Raw genomic sequence first — 24537 nt, 5'->3', positions numbered from 1 at the left:
CCTTGTGTGTGTGTGAAATATTTGTGCATGACACAAATGTCAGTTTTCAGTATATTTATTGGAAATCTCCAACAGCCTCTAATGACAAACATTAGATGTATCAGCAGTTTCTCACACGTTTTCAGAACATGCACGCTATAAAATATACGAAGTATTTTTTTCTTCTTTTGAATATGTATTGAGTAACAGTGTATAGAGTTTTTGAAAACATGACATAAGACCTGGCAGATAAATATATGTTTAAGTTTAGTTTATATCAAATATACACTATTAAAAGAAAAAATGGTAGGCTATAGTTCAGTTCGTTAAGTACTTCAGAACAACTGAACTGTAGCTATCAAAAGAGTGTGCTGCAAGAATACTTGCATCCTTCTCTTATATTCTCATCTCCCTCTCAGTTGATAAAACAGTTAGGCCCTTCAACATAATGCACTGTTGCAAAAACTACGGGGACTTGAAGTAAAGTGTGCAACAGAATTCCAGAAGCACAATGAACATTTCTTAAGGTTTACAAAATTGGATTGGCAGGTTATACTGTATTTAATTAGAAACTTTTTCCTGATGCTATATTGCCTAGTATGGTTATCAGTAGTTGGCACTCTCACAGTATTAATCATATAGACCAAAAAGGGATTTTGTAAAAATGAATACAAAAGTCAACTGTTAAGCATCATAGAAATTTTCAAACAAATGTTTTACAATTACAAATTTCATCAGTCATCAAAGAACCTTTCTATGAAATCTGCCTAAGCTTCTGGCAGTTGGTAGCACATCTTAAACCTTTACACGGATATTGACTTCAGAATCCATCTCTTTGGAGAACTTACCTGACAAAAAACAAACCAACCCTTACAAAATGAATCATTTGGCACAGTTCTAGTCCACGAAACATTTACCTGTGTCTACACAGAGCAAATGTTTAGACATGCTGGCAGACAGACTCCCCAAATCACCTGATTTGTCCATTATCTGTTAATCATATCTCTGAAACTCTTTTGGTTTCTTCTTATTACATCATTTAGTTTTGTTTTGTTGAAAGTAGAGATCTCCCCTAGAGGTCAATAGTCTCACTGCAGATGCTCAGAGCATCGATCTGTCTGCACACACTGATAAATTCTTCTTGGACAGAATGGTCAAACTTTGACTGCTGTTCCATACTCTCCTCTGACTTAAATGTTTTGTAGGGTCTCTGTGCGCTTCCCCTTTGGTGACCAGAGCTGGCAGTGTGGCTGGAACCCCCACTGAGGGTAGAGGGTGGTGGATGGTGTCCTTCCGGACTAGAGCACAAAACCAATAAAGAGCCACCCAGAGACTGTCTGTAGAGGGAACAGGCGCTGGAGCTGCCTCTCCAGCGCTCAGGAGATGAGCAGCGAGTAGGAGATGACAATGAGGGTGATGGGGATGGAGGAAAATCTAATGACGGACCATCTGGTTGGGCTTGAGAAGCAAGGAGAACTTGGGGTAGCACTTCCACACATGAAGATGTTCGGTATAGGCCTGGATTGAGAGTAAGAGTGTCTCCCACGGTTTGGGCACCGCTCGAGTTGGTCTCTCTACCATTCAGCGAGCGGTCACTAGAGGTGAAGGGCCGTAAGGGGCTGAAGAGACTCATGGGAAATAGAGATTCACTAAACAGTGCTTCATCAATGCTTCGACGCAGATTTATTGGCGAAGGGGGGCGCAGGTCCGCTGTGGAGTCGCTGGTACAGGATGAACCCACAGAAGGGGCACCAGTGTTTGCTTGAGTGTTGGGCAAGTCCAGGTCAAGGTCACGATAGGCCAATGCCCGGTTGCTGTGGTATAAAAGGTCAAGGCCATTCAAGCTGCCGAGACGGTCATCCACCAGTGTGTACAAAGGTAGGCACTCTGTCTCTCCATGCCCAATTGGATCACAGATGGCCAGCTTCTCCTGATGAGACAGAGTCCACTGGTAGCTCCCTGGAATGATAGGTGACTTTACTGCAAGGAGTTCTGTCCAGCAACTGCCTGCCTGGGGAAGGTGATCAGAGCAGTAAACTGGTTGAGCAACTACCAGAACCAGTGTGAGGCAAATCACTGCCTCACAAACTCGGCAGCTGAACTGGAAAGTCCACCACGGCCAAGGCCGAAAGGACTCAGCGCTTCCAGCAATTCCGAGAGCATGCAGCATGGCATAGAGTTGCAACCCTGCACAGGCCAGAGAAAAGACAGCACAGAGAAGCACTGCGGCTGCCGCCCGGTCCCAATCTCTGCTTTCGGCAAAGGGGCAACGGTTGTAACGTTCGGCTGGTGTTGGTGATGTGTTGTTCAGATGATAAATATGCTTGGAGTCAGCACGGACATAGCAGTAGAACACAAAATATGCAGCTGATAGGAAAGTTGCCAGAGCCACAAAGGCACCTCTAGAGATTAAGGACAGAAACAGGTAGACCTGCTGGTCAACATGGAGTAATGCAACAGGGCCAAAGGCAGCAGTAAAGTGCAGAAGCACCAAACAGGCCAGGAAACAAGGTCTCTGAAAGGCGGAATAGGACAGCTGCATTCGAGAGCGCATTGACAGGAGCAGGAAAACTAGACCAAAGGCGGCAGTCATGCAGGGAAATGGTGCCTCGTAAAGTAACAGTGAAGCCTCTGTTGATGCCATGCTGTCCTGGTATCCATATGCATCATAGATTAGGGCAAAGGCCCTAGTGCAGCCAGTTGCCACCAGGCAGAGACTAACCAGAGCAAAGTAGCCACAGCCTGATGGATACTGTAGGGGCAGGCACAGAAGGTTTAGGGTGGAGGCCAAAGCGACTAGACAGAACACAGTGCCCAGGCCATAGATGTGTGCTTCCCACGCTGAACCCCATGTTGCCAGGGCATTGTTCCAATCAGAATTCAGTGCCACAAACATAGGTGGGACTGGAAATGGGTTGGGACTTTGAGAGAGGTTGGTGGAGGGGGTGGTTGTACTGTAATTTTTGCTGCTTTTCCCCAGGACAGTGGTGGTGGGCCAAGTTTCAGAAGAACCACAGATTCCAGAACGTTCCGCATTGCAGTCAGGGAGTGCAGATTCTTGGGTAAGGTCTGTCAGCCAGTCCTCAGATGTAGAAGTGGGCATTTCTAAAAGGAAAAACAAACATGTTACATTATTAGTACAGAAGACTTGTAAATAAGACATATGAAAAATATGCTACTGATACTGATTCTCAAGAGATTACTCAATAATTGAATGTTTTAAAGACTCCCATGTAAATGTAAAAGCTGAACAGAAAGCTAGTTACAAAGTAAATTACACAAACACATTGTAAGAAAGAAAAAACAGTAGAAAAATAGAAAAGCTAATGGTTATTTTATACCAGAACACTTTCCATTATGGACATTTTCTTTAACCCTAAAACACAACACAATGCAATGGCGAATTTTAAATATGGGCAAAACACGTGTGAAAAATCAATACGGACAATTCCTTCAACGGTACATTGGGACCTATTTTGGGGACTTTTCTCAGAGTATATAGTAAAAGGATATTCCAGAACAGACAACCAAGTCATTACTGTCAACAACTTCTCTGGCAATCTATGATTTGATTTTCTGCAATAGACATCACCACTAGAGGTCATTTTTGAGGTGTCTGCCTAGCTGATGTTTTACTGTGGAAAACTATGATTTAGATGTAGATTTTCCCAAATTTGGGAAATGTCTAGTGTAAAAGATAAAATCACTCAATATGACTTTTCTAACAGGGGTAGAAAAACGGAAGTGGATGAACATATTTGTCTAAGTAGCAGGGATTGGTGGGTTGCTATGAAAGGCAGAGATACAACATCTGTTGATTGTATATAAATGTAATTGTGATTGTATTGTTTGTTTCGCAGATTGCTCTGGGGGGACGCTGCTGTTTTAGATTTTGGATTCTGTGGCTTGGCTCTGGTGCTGAGTGTTACATACATTAGAGTTTCTAATAGAGTTGAAACAGCATGTGAAGTTCCATGTGACATCCATTTCCAAATCAAGAACTGCTTACCAAACATTTTATTTAGAAGTGATGTATAAGCAATCCAAAAGCAAGTCCTCATATGAACCAGAGTATAAGCATGTTATGAAAACCCACACAGGTCTGTTTGTGGCATCTAATGTGCCACTGTAAAATGTGATAAGACATCCAAAAAATGTAAATCCCCCCGCACTAGAAGGATCGCCCTGCTGTGCATTTAAAACTGATGTGCAAATCCATATGAGATGGATGATATTAACTTCCACAGCCGTATCAGTCCTGTGCATAACAGCGTGGAGATGTACGTCAGCACTTCAGAGACTGACACATCTAATTATACACTTTAAAGAGCAGAACAGAGTCATAACTCATCTAAAGCTTTCTAAAAATGCCGGTGAGTTTACTGAAGCCTTGAGAAAGAAACCATGGAGCTTTATCGGCCAACAAAGACTAACAAATACTGAGTGATGCCAACTTTTACAATGTGCCAACGCAGACATTTTTCAAAACAAGTCAACAAAATTCCAGTATATTTTAGATATTTTTATTTTCTTTCATAAGTACATGCCATTGTTGGCAAGTCCCCATCCCTGTTTCCAATTTCACTTTGTTATATTCACAAATATGCACTGATGAAATCAAATTATGCACATATAAGCTTAAATTAAATTGCTAAGTTGCTATTCCTGTTACATTTCTAAACGCATATTTATGTATTTTTAATATTAAATTATAGATTTATATGTTCAGTTTGATTAGATTAAATATATAAAATCATCTCATCTCAGAATGTTTAAAATCTTACCAAAGGAGTATTACTTTGAAATGTTGATTCAGAGTAACCCTCATTGAGTAACTGCAGCGTGAAACAATTACAAGTCAAAAGACAGGCATATTTTTCTAACTAAGTTTGACGTCAACCCACCTCCACATTGTGAAGGGTGAATACATCACGCCTGGAGATGTCGAGTGCTGGTAAGACCCTGTCTCATTTTGGGTTGCTTCTGTACGCTTTCATATGTTGGTAGTGACAGACAATTTCCTGTTACACCCAGAGCCAAATTAACTACTTGTTTATGACCTTCCTCCTTTCAAAAAAAGCAGAGGCCAACGCAAAAAACAGGGGTCACTCCCAAAGGTGGGTCTAGCATTTTTTGCACTGGTTTTGGCCTCTTTAGTTGATGACCACCACCGTGGCTAAATATACTCATCATGCGCAGTCAGTGGGGAGCCTTGGCTTCCAATTTAATGTCAAAAACCGATCTAGTGTTTTTTTCTGATGGTGGGATTAGATATATACCTAGTTGCTCTTGATTAATGTTAGCATGTGCGTGACAGCCACACACTGCTCATTAGATGCTTCTCTTTAATCAACACAACCACAACACTCACCACCAAGCAGTGCTCATTAGATCTATAGCATGACATCAAGATTGCTGTTTATCCACTTACATTAAATACAGGTTACAGCTGAATCCTTCTGTCCACCACAAACTTTTGCTCATAGGAATACACTGACCTGATTTCTTCTCAATATAACTGTCTGAATGGATGCTCATCTCTAATATCCTTTAATCCGTTAAGTTGTTCATTCATGAAAAATATCCATTCTTACTGTGCTTTATTCAAGAAGAATGAACAGAACAAATCTCTGTGTAAATCCTACATAAGCATTCTTATGTAAATTGCCGAACTGATTTCAAGGCGACGTATATAGAAAAAATATTTGTGATTGATTTATACAGAAATTTGTTATGAATAAAATGAAAGATCCAAATTTGTTTAATTTAATGATTTTGCTGCAATCTCAAAGATGAATTAAATGCCTCTCCTGTTTTGCTATTTATGTTTCCCTGTTATTTATGAAGATTTTAATCTAAGATGTTTTTGTGTAATTCTTTCTGTTAATTGTAAAAAACAAACAAACAAAAAAAAAAAACGTCCAATTAATACTTCTACTTAGAACTGATGCATTAAATTGATCAAACCTATAAGTAAAGACTTTTACATTGTTAAAATGTAAATGTAAAAAAAATATTTTAAATAAATGTTGTTCTTTCAAACTTTCTATTCAAGGATTCCTGAAAAAGTATCATGGTTTCCATGAAAATAAGCAGCACAAGTGTTTAGACTTAATTATAATAATATGAATGATTACTGAACGATCATGTGACACTGAAGACTGGATTAATGGAAGTTGAAAATTCATCATTGCCATTACAGGAGTAAATTCCATTTAAAATATATTGAACTAAAAGGGCTGCCAAATGCTTGAATCCGATTGGCTGATGAATGTTCTAAGGTGTGCAATTATTTTCTGGGAAATGTAGTTTCAGGCAGCTCTGGACCGCATAACATGTTCATATAACTTTGCCAAATGATTTCTGTTATTTCAAAGGTCTTTAGCTGATGATAGGCCTGAAGGGCGCCTTTTTTGCCGACAATTTTGCCGAGCAGCTTTTGTTAAGGAATATTGCTTGCTCACTTTCACATTGAGAATTGATGACAAACGTTTATCTGGATACTTACGATCAGTTGTGGGATCTGTCTCTCATCTGGTTGCCCGTTAACAGCAAAATTGGTCAAAGTTGCCCCTGTATCATCAGCCTAATACCTTTGAAATAACAGAAATCATTTGGCAAAGTTATGTGGACATGTAATGCGATCCAGAGCTGCCAGGAACTATGTTCTTACGTCTTACTACATCACAATAACCAAAACCCACAAGGGGACAACCCCCAACATGGCATGAAAAACAGCTTTAGAAAGTGTTCAGCTGTCCTGATAGTGTTTGGTTAACTAAAGGGAAAAGTGTATGGTAGGCAGACACAGGAAGAGGGTGGCGAGAAGGCCGGGCACTGATAAGAGACATTGTTGTGCCAGGAGCTTCACACGTCCTCCCTCTTCATTTCCTTTCGCCTGCTTGGGCCCTCGACCCTCAGGGGTGTTGAAAATAGGACTAGTTTCTGGATGCGAGCCAGAGTTTCAGTCAGGAATCAATCAGATCTCAATGACCCTGATTCCCTGCACACATTGCATGGCACTCTACTTGTAGAACTGCTTGCACAATCTATCAAAACAAAATTTGAGAATTAAAGCCAGGTTTTACATTATCATCGCATGGGGTTTTCCATAATGTTGTTGTTATGGCCGTGCATTGTAATTGTACTGGATGGAAGTTCAGGAGGAGGGGATAAGAAGTACATCGCACTGATCCACATGGGATTTACGAACCCTCAAGCCATCCTAGGTGTAAATGACTTTCTTCTTTTTAGTCGAACACAGTAGGAGTTATATTTAAACATGTCTTCAACAGTCCAATAGAAGTTCAATAAACTGCGTACATCTATCATAAAATGCAAATGTCTGTACGACTAGATTAAGGTTTATGTTCAAGTTCAGGATTAAGGTTTATATTCAAATATCAGGAGGCCTTTATTAACTGCCCCTTTATACCTAATTTTGTCATAAAATACCTATCAATTTTTTTTTAACCCTGTATGTGTGTGCTATGCATTTTTATAGTCTAGCTGAACTGATTCCATAAAGGTGACCTGCTTTTATCAAGTTTTTCAATAACTTAGTCGCACGCTAACCAAATTCTATTGGACTTAATTGCTTATTTTGCTCTTATATACCATTGCTCTTTTTGTTGTTTTTGATTGCTTCCACTGTCTTCATTTGTAAGTCGCTTTGGATAAAAAGGTCTGCTAAATGAATAAAGGTTAATGTAGCATCTCCGCTATGGCGCAATTTTTTTCTCTTCTGTATTTTGTTACCATGCATTAATGTGTTTTAGCTGATCAAATCATTCAAGATTGATATTAATTCCAGGTGTAAAGAGGACCTTAGAGCTTTCCCAGGTTGTCAGAATGGGAACCAGCAACAGGTCTTTTAGAATTAGGAATTAGTACATTAACCCCTGATCTGATAATGACAACACCCTCAGATGTTACTTCATCACAAGTACTCCTTCAGATTGCATCTATCCTGTCTCACTTTCAGTTTCTGCTCTGCCTAATAATAGATGAGTGGACAGCAGGGTAGGATGATCCCATTCATATTGATGAGGCCTCTGTATGCTTATTTAAAGAAGAGGGCAGTGAAGGAGACAGGAAGACCAGCTGATCCTCTTCGTTCCCCTAAGACATTCAGTTTTTTCGGGTGAGGTGAATGCGTGTGCTAGAATTCGAAACCTTTTGCATCTTTAATTTTGAGATACGGCAGCTGCAGTTTTGTGGGTCGGATCTCTGCATGCAGTTTACTTTCGGAGACAGCCCATAAACACAGATATTCTCGCAACCTGGTTCTTTGATCATCATGGCATATTTTGTCCATCTATTAATGGAATTTAGGTTATCCCATTGAATGCAGTGGGACGAAAGTAGGTTAGGTGCCACAGAAGAGAAGCTGGGTCTAAGATGTATCTCTAAGATGATCAACAGGGAAGGTGACGTAAAATGGCACATAGATCTGCTGTAATGAGACACGTTGTGTAACTGAACTCTCACGAGGATCAACCGACAAAGATACATAGGCTCAATAATCAAAGGAGAGCTGGTATGACATTTTTAAAGGGATATTTTACATAAAAAGTACCTATCCTCATTATGTTCCAAAGAAATATGATTTATTCAAACTCTGAAACTCCAAAATATGCAGAATGTACTTATTATTTTCCACACAATTATAATAAATAGGTATTGGAAGTTTGAATCTCAAAAAAAAAAAAAGAAAAGAACTAAAAGCACCATGAACATATAAATGTGGTCCATTTGCACTATATTACAACTCTTCTGAAGTCACGTGCTGGTTTCGTTTGAGAAAGACCAAAATGTAAATCTTTATTCACTGAAAATCCTGACATCCATCCTAGCTCTGCTTGAAGTACTTATATAACAGTTCACGAGAGAAGCAGTGCAAGATTTGAGAACAAATTGTTCTTTTGAATCAGATATTTTGTGTTAATTGGCTGAACCAGTTCACTTAACCACTCTAAATGATTCACATGATTCAAATGATCTGCTTCGTGGGACTCAATGGGCCTGCTCCAATACCCACACATGTGTTCTTGCTACTTGAGCACTTGTCCACTTACATGATGCATTCCTGTATTTGGCTGGCTCAAGGGTTCAAGTGTGCATTTACTTTTATGGACTGATACTTTTGTGATAAATAATGGTTTTGAATGACATGAGTAAACTATGACATTTGTAAATTTTGTCTGAACTATACCTATAACAGTTTAGTCTTGGCAGCTTATATGTAGTGCTGTTAACTCAAGTTGAAGGTTTTTCTATTATACTTGTATTTTGAAAGGGTGTTCATGTCCCAAGATAAAAACCAGAGTATAATTATCACAGGTGTAGATTACATTAAGGTGTGTATTGCATCGGACCGTTTTAATAATTACCTTTGTTCCTGAGAGTCGTCGCGCTAGCTGATGTTGTCAGCTCAGCGTATCTCTCTCGTGTTGTCAGATCAGCACTCTTCCCCATTTCCTTTACACCTTTCTTCCATGCAGAGCCTACCGGGGAAAACAGAGCACACAAGTCTGAGAATGTGATGCTGAATGAAAGTTATGACTGAAAGTACAGAGAAACAGGAACATTTCCTAACCTAGTTATGTCAAACAGATCTCTGCAATATTCTGGGCCAGCTAGGCTTCAGTGGCACTGGAGTTTGCATCTCATTGTTTAATTACAAAAACTGGACTTTCATGTTAGAATGTGTGCAGTACACTCTACTGACTGAGCTTCATTACGGATCAGAAACGGAAACCTTATCTTTGTGACCAAGCGGGATTATCGGACTAATCCGTAGCAAAATGTCTTATGAGAAAAAAAGCTATAAACAGACACTAGGTTTTGTGTGGCTATGCAATACTCATACCTTACTAGGATTGAAAAGAGACCTGACACAATGAGGCCAGAGTGTTTAACATTTGGCCACTGGTCAATGATTCCAACAGATTCAACTAAGCTTGTTCTATTAAGTGCCACACATCATGCTTCCATGTCTGTCACATTGTCACACTTTACGATGGAATATTTAAATTACCAAATGTGTTATTATGTAGATGTTTAGGCATGTGTATTAGACATGTGAATGGACTTGTGTGCATCTTGGACTGAGTGTAAAAAGCTTTCATTGCTTACAGAGACACAGCCATGACCTTTAGGGTGACCTGACGACTGTATGATGTTCTTTTTTTGTATATTGCTAGTCAAGTCAAGTCACCTTTATTTATTTAGCGCTTTAAACAAAATACATTGCGTCAAAGCAACTGAACAACATTCATTAGGAAAACAGGATGCACTATCCTATTGCTAGGATGCACATTTCAATACTGATCACAGCAGATCTTCGTTCTAGTCTCTCATTAGCATGAATAATGAGCGCTGCAACAAACCAAGTGAAGAGCCTATGAAAGGAAAGTGTGTGTGTGTGTGTGTGTGATTGAGCGCAGCTCTCATCCTCTTTTGGCAGGGGTTCACTCATGCTAAACCATCAAGCATCACTTGGCCACCACCACTTGATTCCATGATTCTCTGTAAGAGAATATCTAGATCAATCTGTGTATCCCTCCATCTGTCTAATCCATCTACAGTATATCTATCCTCCATTTACATTTTTATGTATCCATCTATATCAATCCACCCAGCAACATCTATCTAACCCATCTACTTTATCTACAGTATCCATCTCCATTTAACTATCCCATCAATATCTATCTAGCCATCCATCTGTATCTCTACTGTATCCATCATCCATCCAACTTCCTATACATGTAATGAGAAGCGCTTAACAAAATAGAACCTATTATGGCTTCCTGTGCTTTTTTGTCAACATCAAAGAAATTCAGCCAGCCATAAATATTAGTATTAGAATTTCATAGTCGATTTAGAATTTGTATTTTATAGTGATATATGTTAATAGTGTTTTTTTTTTTTTTTTTTGCTTCAATAACAATAACAACATTTAGTTAGTATTATTTTTTAATGATAACCATTTTGATATATAAACACAAAATTCTGGCCAAATTGTGCAGCCCTACAAACAAGCACAATCATTTTTAAATCACATTTTGAATCACAATATAAATAATTTTTATTAGAAAATGTTTACTTTTTATTTTGATCCATGCGTTTCCTCAACATCAGGCTTGTACTGAATTACTCTCCACAGACTCTTGATGGGTGATTTAGAGATTCTGACTTTAACACCAGTTGTGTTAGCGTCAAACGTCCCCCTTCACTCACTGCCAGAACCCCCTAGATCACCAATCCTCATTAGATGATGAGAAATGCTCTCTCAGAGCTAGTTATTAATCTAAGCAACCCTCTCCTGCCTTCATCTTCCTGTCTTGTTCTCTTCTACCCCTCCTCCTCCTCTCTCCCTGGTCACCATTAATAAAGATAAGAATTTGTAATTTTGACCCCTGCACAGTGTGACAGACATCATCTCCCTCATATGGGGCTGAATGTGTGTGTACTGAACACAATTCAGTTTGCTCAAGTAAAAAGGTTAGTCTCTATTTCATTTAAAAAGGATTTTTAGGGTAAAGAAAAAAAATCACTAAATTTCCTTCTGTTTGGATTCAGTAAAGTCACACATAATCTCCACACAGGCTGTAATGATTTGGTTAGTCTAGACATTTTGAGAGAGCCTAATCATAAGATTAACCTGCTGTGAAATGACAGTGAGGTAAATACTTGAAGTGTATTGTTTGTGAGTGTGTGTATGTTCTAGTGACATCCTGCACATGCCTCTGTCCTCAGTTGACCTAAAACACACCCATCAACATTATACTACATAGCACTTTTCAATCACATTGTAACCAGTTTGAGAGCTGTAACCTTGTTTAGTTTACGATCTAGCATATAAGTAACCCTAGAGTTCAGCAATATTTCATCCCAAAGAAAAGAAATATAGATTTTGCAAAGTTTAAGAATTGTTTGTACAATGATGAAGATTTTGTATTATTTTCATTAAAATGAAATGTTTTCCACCCTAATACTCATTCTCTCATTAGAACAAATTTTTCATAACTATAATTCTATGATTGCCCGGACAAAACTTTCACTTTAATTCACATAAATATAATTAACTAAAATGCTTACTTATTATTGTACTTTAGGAATGCAAATTGTAGATTCAAAATATTTGTATTTTTACTGTATAAGAACAAGATTTTTCCACATTTTACACAATTGCACATTGCACAATTTATTATTATTTTTTTAGATTTTGTGTGAAATATGATCATGGTTTTCAAGTCCTTGGAAATGCAGTACGTTTAAACTTTTGGTTTAATTTTTTTCCCCTTGCGGTATAAAGGTTTGACATACTGATGATGAGTTGTATTTGACTGAAATGTGTATATTGAAACATTTTACGCATTTTAATCCTACCAAAAGTAAAACTGTGCTATTTTATTTGTATTTTGTATAACGCACAACAGTGACTGTAAAACATTTATTGTAGGTATTAGAGTGGCATATTTTGACTTTCGATATTTGGAATAGGGTCATTGAACTAGTATTAGGCAATTTTTGATTGGCCTATTGGCTGATTTTGTTCTGCAGACCTGGCAACCCTGCATTTGATCCATTGTTTGTGAGATTCACCCTTGTTTTCCTTTCCAGTCAATCACTATTTCAACCCTCATTGCTTCCCTGTTTACTGCTCTCTCCTCTTTCCCAGCTTCCCCTCCTCCTCTCAATTCCAGTGTGGTAATTGACCTTGCTCTCAGCTCCAACGTGTTTTTGACGTGGGGGATAAGCAACTTGTGCATGCCTGCACCTCCAGAAGACAAGGTGAGCCAAACATTAGTCAATCATTTTTTCTGTTTCACACACACACACACACACACACACACACACACACACACACACACACACACACACACACACACACACACACACACACACACACACACACACACACACACACACACACACACACACACACACACACACACAACACACCACACACATTCACTGACTCACATACTCTCACACACACCCATCCATGTACCCATGTACCCATGATCTTTAGTGCTTTCTAAAGGTACAGGGTGAATGTTTATGTAAAATCCTTTTTGATGAAGCTTTTGTTAAATTTACACTTTTTAATAGCCTCACAATACTAAAATGTATTTATGTTTCTGAAATTTTGCTGTAGAATCAGTTATGTGACTCATTATGTCTGTCAAATGTTTATTGATTCACTAAAAGGGATAGTCCACACCCAAATAAATTTTCTTTTTTGAAGCATAAAATAATTGAAGAATATTGGATAAAAATACAATGGAAGTCAATAGGACCCAGGAACTGTTTAGTAACCAACATTCTTCAAAATATCTTCATGTATATTGCAAAAAAGACATACACTCATACAGGTTTGGGACAACTTGAGGGTGAGTAAATTATGACATTTTTCATTTCAGTTTTCACATACATAATGTTCTTAAAGGGATAGTTCAACCAAAATTCCAATTCTGTCTACATGCCATTCTAAACCTGAACTGAACACAAAAGATGATATTGTAAAGAGTTCTGAGAACCAAACAACACTCACTTCCAATATATGGACAAAAACATTAAGAGATTTTCAAAACATCATCTTTTGGGCTCTACAGAATGCAGAAAGCCATGTAGTTTTGTAACATCAGGACAGTGAAGACAGAATTTTCATTTTGGGTGAACGATCGCTTTAAAATGTAACTCTCTAGGTCTGAATACAGCATTAACAATGCAAAATATAAAGTAAGCATATGCAAGTGAAGGCTAAATTGTTTCCATCAGCGATCTGAAAAGGTTCTACAAGCTCGGCTGGAAAGGAAAAACACGTCTCTGGGAGCCAGGAGAGGCTGAGAGAAAACATAAGACTGAAGGACTAAATGAGACTTATGGCTGGAAAAAAAGAGAGATGCCCAACAAACGTCAGGAGAGGCCTATTACTGAGGGAGAGGATGGATTGAGAAAAGGAGACTAAATGTTGAGAGAGGCATGCTCAGCATCCATGAACAGGCGATGCAGTAAAAACATGAACATCATCCCTGAAGATTCACAGGCTCTGCTGACTCCATTGACAGCCGTTGGAATACTGATCACATACTGTACCACCCAACTGGCTGCTTCTCCAGTGCAAATCCCATGCTCACTGTACACATACACGCATGTCTTACTGCTCCCCTAGCTCAGGATATCAAACAGAGCCATGTCAGTACGGTTTGGCATGCTTGGCCACCTCACATATACCATATCTAGGCGTCTGGCACACTATTTACACAGATATCTGGAGCGCTTTAGTGTATGATCACCTCAGAGGAGCTCTGCATTGATTCGCCCGGCTGGTATCTTGATCTTAGGTCTAGATCTTCTTTTTAACAAATAGAAGTACAGTCAGTGTCTTTGCGAAAAGATGTCATTCCAGTGAGATATCCACACCAAATTTGACCTTAAATGATTCAAGTGTTTGTAATGAAAATATTACTTACTGCATTTTTTAAAAATTGTATGCAAAATAGTATGCATTTTTTGAAACAACATTACACAGTACTATACTAAATATGTTGTTCTTATAGCTGACCTCAGAAATACATAAGTAAATAACCACATATGGATATATAAAGCAGTTTTCTGTAAAAAAATTAATTAAATTAAATTAACTAAGTTGTTCAAGTGGAGCACAATGCATTATTGAATGTAAGATTTTTTTTGTGTGTCTTTTTTTCATGACAGTTTTTTCTCTGAGATTATCATCATTGTGATGCAGAATAAAAATCTAATTTTTGATTTGATTGTCTGGACACTACTTAATTTGTATAAAAATTTGCATAGATGAAATTCACTAAAACAACTTTGCATTACAGATTTATTTGCACTATATAGTAATCTAAAAAAAAAAAAAAATCATATGACATATGTCTCGCTGTATACATATTGTAATAGAACGATTTATATTCTAAATATAACCTATGTCTCCTTGCCAGGAACAAAGCAACAGACATCAACAATGATGGGGCGGTTCCTATATGCTTACCATCAAATGGAACTCATTCTTTTCACTAATTATTGACAACAATATGTATGTTTCAGGGACTCTAGGGCTATCAATCAATTCATCAGCCTCATTGATTCTACTGATAACCCTTGACTGGTAATCAATGAGGGCTCTGCATTTCATTAAATATTAATTTTCACCTTAAATAAAGGTATAAAAATGAAACAAAAGAACAAATGGAATACACCCATGCCAGATAACGAGGGGTCAAATTGGGTCAATTTTTGGCTATCTTAGATCATATGCTTAGGTTGGAAATGAAAAGACAGGATGGGGTTGACTTACCTCCCGCTGGCAGGGTGGGAGTAGGATCTGGGCCAAAACGTCGCACTCCTCCCAATTCTGATGGGCCTGCGGTCTGCTCTAACCGCGTAAATCCATCCAGAGCCTTGTCCGTGCTCATAAAAGGTGTCCGATCTGGTTTCGAGGCTGCGTTTGTTATCCCCAATGTGGTTTGGCCAGTGCTGACAGTGGTCAAAGGTTCGGTAGATACTTTTGGCATAGGGCCTGCTGGGGTGATAAAATGTGTGGTGTGCGTGGTGCTGGTATTCTGAGTAGTGGATACTGTGTTTGTTTGTGTTGTTAGTTCTGACGTTGTTGACGGGGTGTCTGTGGGTACAGTTTGGTCACTGTAAGGGCTCTTGGTTTCCGTATTCAGTCTCAGTGATGAAGTGTGTGTGGTGCTGGTACTCTGGGCCGTCGTAATTTGTGGGGTTTTCGCTGTGCTTGGGCCATTATTGGGGGGCCAGAGGTCGAGGTCGTAGCTCTGATCGAGTTTAGTAGGTTCTGGCCTATTTAATTGGGATAAGTCAATTATTGGCAGTTTAGCTGATTTTAAAGGCAGAAGGGTGCCTATCTGGACAGTGCTGCTTTTAAGTTCCTTAAACATGGTTGAAGTCATCTGGTATTTTAGGCTCAAGTTCTCTGAAGACAGATTATAGTTTTGTGTGGTTGCTTCTGGGAAAGTCGTGCTCACCTTTGTCGTAGCGGGGCCTTTAGTTTCACCGAAGAAACCCAATGACACAAAACCCAACGATGGAACTTTAGGTTTCCATTTTTCAATGTAGGACATGCCCCATGTTTTGGAGGCTGCCTTGGTTTGGGTTGTTGGTTTTGGCCCATGCCCACTGAAAAACCCATAGACCGAGCTGAAGAGAGAGAAGACCACAAGAGTCCCACGCAGAAGAAGCATGTTGTCCCGGACCACTGCTCACATGGTGTCTGAATTTCTGAGGAACGACCACCAGGTGCACCAGGCTTCTGCAGCAATAAACATTGATATCCAGTTAGTTCACTTCAAGTAAGTTATATTATAGATCTTTTCCAATTACACCTGTACGAGGACCTGTTTTAGTTTAAACCTTTGAGTTTAGTAGGTTCATACCAAACTCACTTCTTCCTGCTGTCACAGAGGTGGCCTCAACTCTCCATTGACTGAGCAATTATACAAGCAGGGCTCTTTAAGAATACTAATGGGAGACTAGAGGTCTCTTTGTGGCCATGTATGTATATATGGGGGTGGTGTAGTATGACGTATGGAGGCCCAGTTTCTTTGTGCTCATTTTGGAGTATAAAGCTGATGGACTGTAGCCTCAGTAAGAGGAGTTGAATTTGTTGGAATTTCTCTCTAAGTGAGACTTGGACTCTTTTTGCTTTCTTCGTCACCCTGCATCCCTCTTTCTCACTCACTTTGTCTCCCCCTATCACAATTGATTTGTTCTTGAAACTGCACTAAACTCTTGGGAATAAAATCAGTTGTTTTTGGTCAGTAAGTGGGATAAGTATTTTGAAATAATTTCATTTCTATCTTTTTTTTTTAACCCCATTGTGTCTCATCAGTCTCTCAATGCCATCTGTTTCGCAAAAAGGGCTTCCCTCAAGAGTCTTTTTAAAGACCGGACCCTTTCTCACAACTAAATGAGGTTTGCTTACTAGATTAAACCAACTAACTGGCTCTGGTCTAATGAGATTAAAAAAGATGGATGGATCTCAGATTTGGCTTTGTGAGAAAACGCGAAACATCAGCCTCAATCTAAAGACACAAATTGATCTTTGTGATCATTTATAGTTTACTGGTTCCTGGGTAACTGAATAATCGAGAGTTGATATGCATCTAAACAAGCTTTTTTTTCATAAAAGTTCATTAGCTTCTGCAAAAAACATGCGCTAATACTAAATGTACAAACCTGAATACATTATCTTAAGATTAAAAGCCTGTAGAGTTAATACTGCTTCCAGGCCACATTGAAAATGCAAGCTCAATGTCAAAACGCTGCATTATGGGATGCAGTAACCTTTAAAATATATTCTGGCTATACACTATTCTTTGCACCTCTCACCTTTTTGAAAGCTTTTTAAACTAGAGTAATCTTTCCACAGGAGGCGCAGTTAAAGCCTAGCTGAGTCATAATCATTACGCTCATCACTAGTCAGACTTTTACTCATTTCCTTGAGTCCTTGAGTCCGTCTTCTACAACCTCACTATTAAAGACTGCATTACCACAGGCCAATTTTCAAAACATTTATCAGACGCTAAATACTTTGCTTTTGTCTTTCACACCTTCGGAAAGATTTTAGGAACAGTTTTATCTGTGCTAAATGCCTTAGTAAATCAGACCCCACAGGAGCTTGTTAAACAGCATCACAAACGCTGCTGTGTGAATGTGTCAGAGTCGGTGCCTAACAGGAAACATAAATGACTGTATAGCACTGAGCTTTACTGTTAGACCCCCCTCTCGCTTTTCTTCTTTGCCTGTCTTCATCCATTTCTCTCTCTCCCTACCCTCTTTCAATGTCATTTTGTTCCGCCGTCCATGGCAAAGAAAGGGCCTGGATGTAATCGCTCAAGCAGAAAAAGGGAAAAAGCGAGTGCTCGAGAGCTACTCCTGATTTAACATCACACAATTATTCCTTGCCTGAAATCCCTCCCTTGTTGCGTTCTATATATTTGGGAAGTGATCCTTTACCAAAAAGCGTCTGCAACTCACAATCCCCTGTTAAAGCTTTATTCCTACACACATAATCATCATAATATGGATTGCAGTTATCAAACGGTCAAATTGATCATTTCAATTTGGTGGTTCTCAAATGGTTTTGTTTTAAGATCTTGGATTGGATATCTAGGAGAGGCCAAACAATCATCCGAAATCTATTTTTTAAAATGTTCAGCCTGTCTATGTTGGCATCTCTTTCAGTTCTTTCAACAAGTGACAGATACATTTTATTTGTCAAAATACATACATTGCAATTGGATGTGCAACAGATCTGCTCTGTGAGAAAACACTAAAATTCAGCCATGATCTAAAGATGAACATTGACCTTTGTGATCATTTACGGACTATTGGTGCCTGGGTAACTGAACAATTAAGAGTCAATATTATACCTGAATGAACCTAATGTTTTATAGCTGCAGCGAAAAACATAAGCTAACAGCAAATATACAAACATAAATATATAAAGATTTCAAAAGATTAAAAGTCTGTACGATTGTAAAGCCTGCGTGGTGTATTTTGCTACGAGAGATCATTTAAATCTTAATGGACCTGGACCCTCCAGTTAGCACAACTGATCTATACAGGCATTTTAACCATCAACATTTTTTGTAAGCAGAAATTTTGATCAAATATATTACTTAACCAATAAAAGGCAAGTAAGGAGGACTTGAATGAACCCATTAGGCAACTTAGAGAAGGCTGGAAGATTAGAGTTAGAGCCAAAATGTCCTTATCTCATATATATATGTGTATTTAAAGAAGATCTAGCACTGAGGACCTTCTTAAGTGGTGATGGATCGACTCATCATGATATCAATTATTTTAACAGGCCTCTAGACGTGCACGAGGGCTGTGGGAATCATTTGTTCACGCCTTCATGAAATCAAATGATATATTCACTGAGCCTTTCTGGTTCTTATCCACTAGACGAGATGGGGGAGGGGATATTTACGACCCACAGCCACAAAAACAGACAGATAGCCGTAAAGGAGTTTTCCTTTAAACACAGTCTAAAGGTTTTTAGGCACAGAAAAAGCCATTAGCCTTACCTTAACCTCAAATTAACCCAACCATGAACCAGAGCAGCCATGGTCTGGTGTATCTAATCTTAGACGTCAAAGAATTTTAGTAATAAAATAGCTTAAACCAGGATTCAATATCTAAATTATCTAATTAAGATGTTTTATAGATATTTAAAATGTATTTTTGCACTAATTTGCGTTTTTATAGTTGGTGTGGTTAAAAAACAACTGTCAGCATTCGAAGGCTAGGTGTGTTAGATACGTTTATCCACGTTGTTATTAATTCACAGGTGCAAAAATCGCTAGATTTGACGTCATTTTGAACATTTTGAACAGTACAGTACATTAGTCAACTGGACACAATAACATCGAACCAAGAGCAATGTCCAGAACCCCCTAAATCATCTCAATTGAGTGGTTTGATGGGGCTTTGAATATGTCGTTATTTTACAAGTTTGTCTTCCCATTCTTACACACTTGGCTCAATACTACTGACTCCATGTACTGTACACAGTCATTTCCCACATCAACAGCTCTCTGCATCCTTACGATTGTCAGTTGCAACAGTGTTCATTAACAGAACGTTATCATGTTGCAGGCCTGAATGCATCGATTTATGTCTAGCCTATATGTACATGTAAATTGGTGAATTATATGTCCTGATCATAGTTTTTGCTCCCAGCCATCAGCGATGGCTGTTTCATTGTACCCCCTTCAAGGAATATCGCTACACACACCCAAAATACTCCCAAACATGACAACTGATGCATCCGTCAGTCAAATTATTTAATTAAGATGTTTTTAAAGATGCTAATCAATGTGGCCCAAACGACCTGTTCACATTGGTGGCTCTTTGGCAAATTCACCGTAATTTCCAAATGTTGCATTTGCCTGTGCATGTCTTGGCACATGCACAGTGCTGTTTCTCAGGAGGAGTCGATTACACTTGCCTGTGAAAACATGATAGATGACCTGTCATGTTAATGCTTTTATGGGTTTTTCTCGTGAAGCATCTAATTCTAGATCACCTGATTATTTGAAAACGCACAGGCTGCTATGCCGGCTGCCTTCGCCATGGTTACCGGAGGAGCAAAATACGCCTGCGACCCAGAGCTTTTCCCACACTGCACATATGTGAATAGGTGTGAGATGGTACACGACCATCCATTTAGCACAATCAGGAGCGTGAGCCATGTTCATCAATCAAATAGATAGATGTTTATAGCCTGACACACGCATTTCTAACTGAGACTGTCACATACATATACCTAAAGCAGGAGATTCAGCCATCTGCAGTGAGGCTGTAGCTTCTACAATGAAACATTTCTTGAGAGATAGAGGAGCGAAAGAGAAACTTACCTTTCTCCCAGTGGAAGAGGGCAAACAGAGGATCGAGAAGAGCCACCAGCACTCCTCTGCAGGAGAGCGAGATCTGTCTCTCTCTGTGCGTGTGGGAGAGAAATCGTTTTGGGTTGCACACTCTCCCTCCCTCCCTCTCTCTCTCTCTCTCTCTCTCTCTCTCTCTCCCTCTTCCTCTCTCCTCCCCTCTCCCGCTGCATCAGTAGTCTAGTGTAAGATTCAGATGCACAATATCTGGTCACACCTCGCTGAGCAGATTGTTAGAGAGCAGAGAGCAAGCACCATACAGCAGGCAACTGTAAAGTAAATAAGCATCCTGCACAGATGAAAACACGCATGCTCAAACACACACTTTGAATACATAAGCACACTAGCATTTACACTACCATTATCAATATCTATTTTTCCCTCATAATTTTTAAACCAGCTTTTAGACATTCAAGGAAGTGCAAAATAGTTGTGCACAAATATTCCATGTAGTCTCATTTCATATTAGGTCATACAAACTGCATATATAATAACCATACACAGCAAATCAGATAGAAAATGCTTAAATACTTTAATATTTAAATTGTATTATAAATATATATGTATAAATTGTCAATTGGCTCAGTGGTAAAGCATTATGTAAATAGTGCAAAAGGTTGTGGGTTTGATTCCCAGAGAACAAGTAAGGTAAAAAATGTTAGCTTTATATCTGTAAATATAGTAGTTTTCTGATCAACATTTAATTATTCTGAATCCGTTTTTAAAGTGCATAAATAGTTCTGCAGTGTGAGAAATTAATTTTAAAATGTACAAATATTGCACGTGGTCTCTCAATGAATTCTTGGTAATAGAAACTGCAAGTAAGATAAGAGTTAGAAATGATTTCAATATTTCAATATTTAAAAGAGATTGTGTACATGTACAAAATATTTTTAAAAAGTAGAAATATTCTGTAGAAATATTCCATGTATACTATCGATTATAATAAGGTAATAAAAAACCTGCATGTACAATTTCACAATTAGCAATAGAACTTATACAATACATATTTTATATATAATAGTAATACTTTTAATAAAATTCATACACTTTAAATAATTTAATATGGTTTGGTTTAATTAGAAAATTATATTCCCATAAACGTATATATTTTAATACATTATTAACTTAATTTTTAACCTACTGTTATAGTGCAATAGTGTAATACCCTAACACAATTTAAAGAAACTCTGTCTCTGACATTCAGAACAAATTGTTTCATCACACTTCAGCCCACACACATTAGCGTTGCTCTTTTGAGTTGACTTTTGCCACACTTCGGCTACTTGTCAACAGAATGGCTTATCTCTGATCCTAGCCAATAATAATCCATTCTCAATGTTCCTCCAGGGAGAGAGCATATTTTGGGAAACAATCAGAAACAATCAGAATTGTCCCATTCCAAGGAAACATCATTTCCTGATTGAAAGCTCAACTCTGTCCAATTGGATGGAGCCAGTAAGTCTTAAAACAAGGTTGACCTTACATACAATACGTGCACACACATACATTCTACTATTTTTACCATTTCACTTTTGCTCCAGATCAATATATCTAATGAGAGCAGGCAACAAAGATATATATTTTTTTGAGGACAGATCGCTTTAATAAGATGAAGTGCAGAGTTTAATGTTTAGGTGTTTCTGAAATTTACTGAGGTTTGGGTTATCTAGCTGTTTTGTTGATCATCATGTAGGGTTAATGATATATTCGAGCATGACCATACAGCTAAAATGAATTCTGTCATTGTTTACTCATGTGCATGTTGCTCTAAACCTATATGACTTTCTATCTTCTGTGGTCAGAAGTCAAAAAGGTGAGAAAGTCAGAATGAGGGTTTTGGGATTAAGGTAGGATTTTAGTACATAATCTATACACAACTTTAAAAGTACATCCCTTGATGTAATGAAATCACATTCTGACTGTGGGCAAAAGCATTGATGCAAAAGGCCATGTGTTATTAATACATAACATAACGTTATCTCGTTGTCTTCCTGGTTTTCCGTAAAAGAGTTCAACAATTGTATTATAAGACACTTGCCAGAAGCAAGACACCACTGTCCACTTTTCAAATTTGCTGCAAAAAGCCGCTTGCTCTTGAGGCCTCTTCAAAGGAAATCATTTTTAAATTAGATATAAACCCATAACCAAACTGCACAGATGAAAAATGCGTAGTCATTAAGCCCAGCTCGGCAAACAGAGGCTCACTCAATGCCTACAGTTAAAGGGATTTTTTTTTTTCATTTAATGTAATGTTCTTTTACTGTATCTATTTTCCTCCACTAATGCATGGTTAAATATTTGATTAAAAAGTAATGGTTGTATTACACCGAGCATCACATAATCAAATACTAGGATGGTACAAAAGCCTACACTATGCTCAGAATCCATATTGTTGTGTCGAGCTGCTCTCTGAATATACTATACAGTATAAGGTGGACAGGGTTCCCCCTTCTGACCCTGTGTGCTTTATGTTCACCCACCCCCAGTATCCGGAGGAGCACACAAAGACTGGCTCTGATAGAGATAAGTACCTTTGTCTCCAGGGAACAATGAATCCTAACGGTCTGCATTGACAAAGCTAAAAGACACAGCTTGCCTTTTATGTGCAGTTTTACTTCCTAGGCTGTCCAGTTAACAGATGGATGTGGATATGAATTGATTGGACGCACAGCCAGATATATCTCTCTTCCAAAACCTACACTGCAAAATGGGGAAATCTCAATTGGTTACCTTAAAAGTGATTTGTAACTGACAAAAATGAATTTTGTTGGTATAACTTAATTAATGCATTTAAGGTGATTGTTAAATAATATGTTTGGCTTGAATAAAAATAGTTTTTTTCAGTGTATAATAAATTGACTATAAAACACAGCATTCAAGGCATCGTATAAAAACTCAACATCAAAATACAGTTCCAGCTTCAATTATGCTGGCTTCTAAAACACTTTTTTTTTTCAACAAATTCAAGGCAGACTCACATATAATAGTAGAAAAAGCAATCCCAGAATGCACTGCAAGTAAAAAAAGAAAATCCAAGATAGCGGACGAAGTGAGTGAAATGTTGCAGCATACTGAGTAAAATACAGTATATGTAAAGAGAAGTATGTTATAGTATGTGATTTATATCAGTGTTTTCTTGCAATTCTTAATAAAACACAGATATAAACTCAGAATTGCGAGATATAAACTGTTAAACTTAAACTTAAACTGTTAGATAAAAAGTCAAAAAAAAAATTCTGTGGCAGGAACAAAATGAAGTGTATAGCAGGTCACTTGAGTCAAGCTTACATCAGCTAAATGTCAGCTGATCCACAGCTACCTATGGGAATACAACGCCTATCAGGTCTATTCAGCATTTTTAAGCAGCTTTATCGCTATTACCCTCCTCCATCCCCATCTCCTCCTTTTGCCACAGTCAGGACTTGGGTTTCTGATATTCCTTGTTGAATCAGATTCCTTTTTATCGTGAATAATGTGTAAGACTTAAATATCATAAGAACATGAATGATATCTGCTTTGTTCGGTTCTGTTTACACTATAGAGGGGTTAATGCTGCTCTCCCTGCTCATTCATGACAGGCTGCATGGGTGGGCAGGGAGTTTTTGGCCAGAACAGAACCATTCAGCCCAATCCAAAAAGTATGCCAAGTGTCACGGCCAGCTCGTTCTCGACCATAACTTTAAATAGGAGGACTTGGTCAGATCGACTGACTTGCAAGATTCTTTATTCAAGTATCAAAATAATCCCAAAATAATAATCCAATTGGTGAGGACATGTTGATAGGCTACAACAAACCAAAGGTTTGAGCCGATAACTTCTCCTGAGGATTCCCGATCCCCTGGAAGAAGTGAAATTAAGAGGATGAGTCCCATCTTTATCCTCTCCACAATTAGAGGAGATTATTCAACAGGGGTGTGCAATCTTCCACACCCTCCCAAGTCATCCTGCCACCAGCAGGCGAGAAAAGGAAGCACAGGGTCGTAACATAAGTGTAAATCTTTTTGACTGTAGTGGTCCTGACAGAATTTTCAGAATTTTCATTCGAAGAAATATTTAGCAACCCATTAGTTAGTCCACACATGGACCTTTTTGAAGCAGGCAAATG

The 24537-nt window shown here is 38.4% G+C and overlaps 1 protein-coding gene across 1 annotated transcript; it reads right to left on the bottom strand.

Moving 5' to 3' along the window:
* Window positions 1-39: 39 nt before the first annotated feature.
* Window positions 40-20555, bottom strand: LOC127974370 (proline-rich transmembrane protein 4). Its single transcript, XM_052577581.1, has 4 exons — window positions 20403-20555; window positions 15314-16288; window positions 9372-9485; window positions 40-3084 (listed from the first exon to the last, which is right to left on the bottom strand). Exons 2-4 carry the CDS (start codon window positions 16218-16220, stop codon window positions 1052-1054), a joined length of 3054 nt encoding a protein of 1017 aa, XP_052433541.1. The 5' UTR covers window positions 16221-16288; window positions 20403-20555; the 3' UTR covers window positions 40-1051.
* Between the last annotated feature and the right edge of the window lie 3982 nt (window positions 20556-24537).

This window comes from Carassius gibelio, chromosome A4 (genome assembly GCF_023724105.1).
Source record: "Carassius gibelio isolate Cgi1373 ecotype wild population from Czech Republic chromosome A4, carGib1.2-hapl.c, whole genome shotgun sequence".
NCBI lineage: Eukaryota > Metazoa > Chordata > Actinopteri > Cypriniformes > Cyprinidae > Carassius > Carassius gibelio.
The sequence above is the reverse complement of the archived record's forward strand: the minus strand, read 5'-3'. Positions and strand labels throughout refer to the sequence as shown.

Coding starts and splice junctions, on each gene's coding strand:
- LOC127974370 (XM_052577581.1), bottom strand. CDS start 16,220: ATGCTTCTTCTGCGTGGGACTCTTGTGGTCTTCTCTCTCTTCAGCTCG. Junction 9,486..15,313: donor TCCCACCCTGCCAGCGGGAG/GTAAGTCAACCC, acceptor TTTCCCCGGTAG/GCTCTGCATGGAAGAAAGGT. Junction 3,085..9,371: donor GACGACTCTCAGGAACAAAG/GTAATTATTAAA, acceptor TTTTCCTTTTAG/AAATGCCCACTTCTACATCT.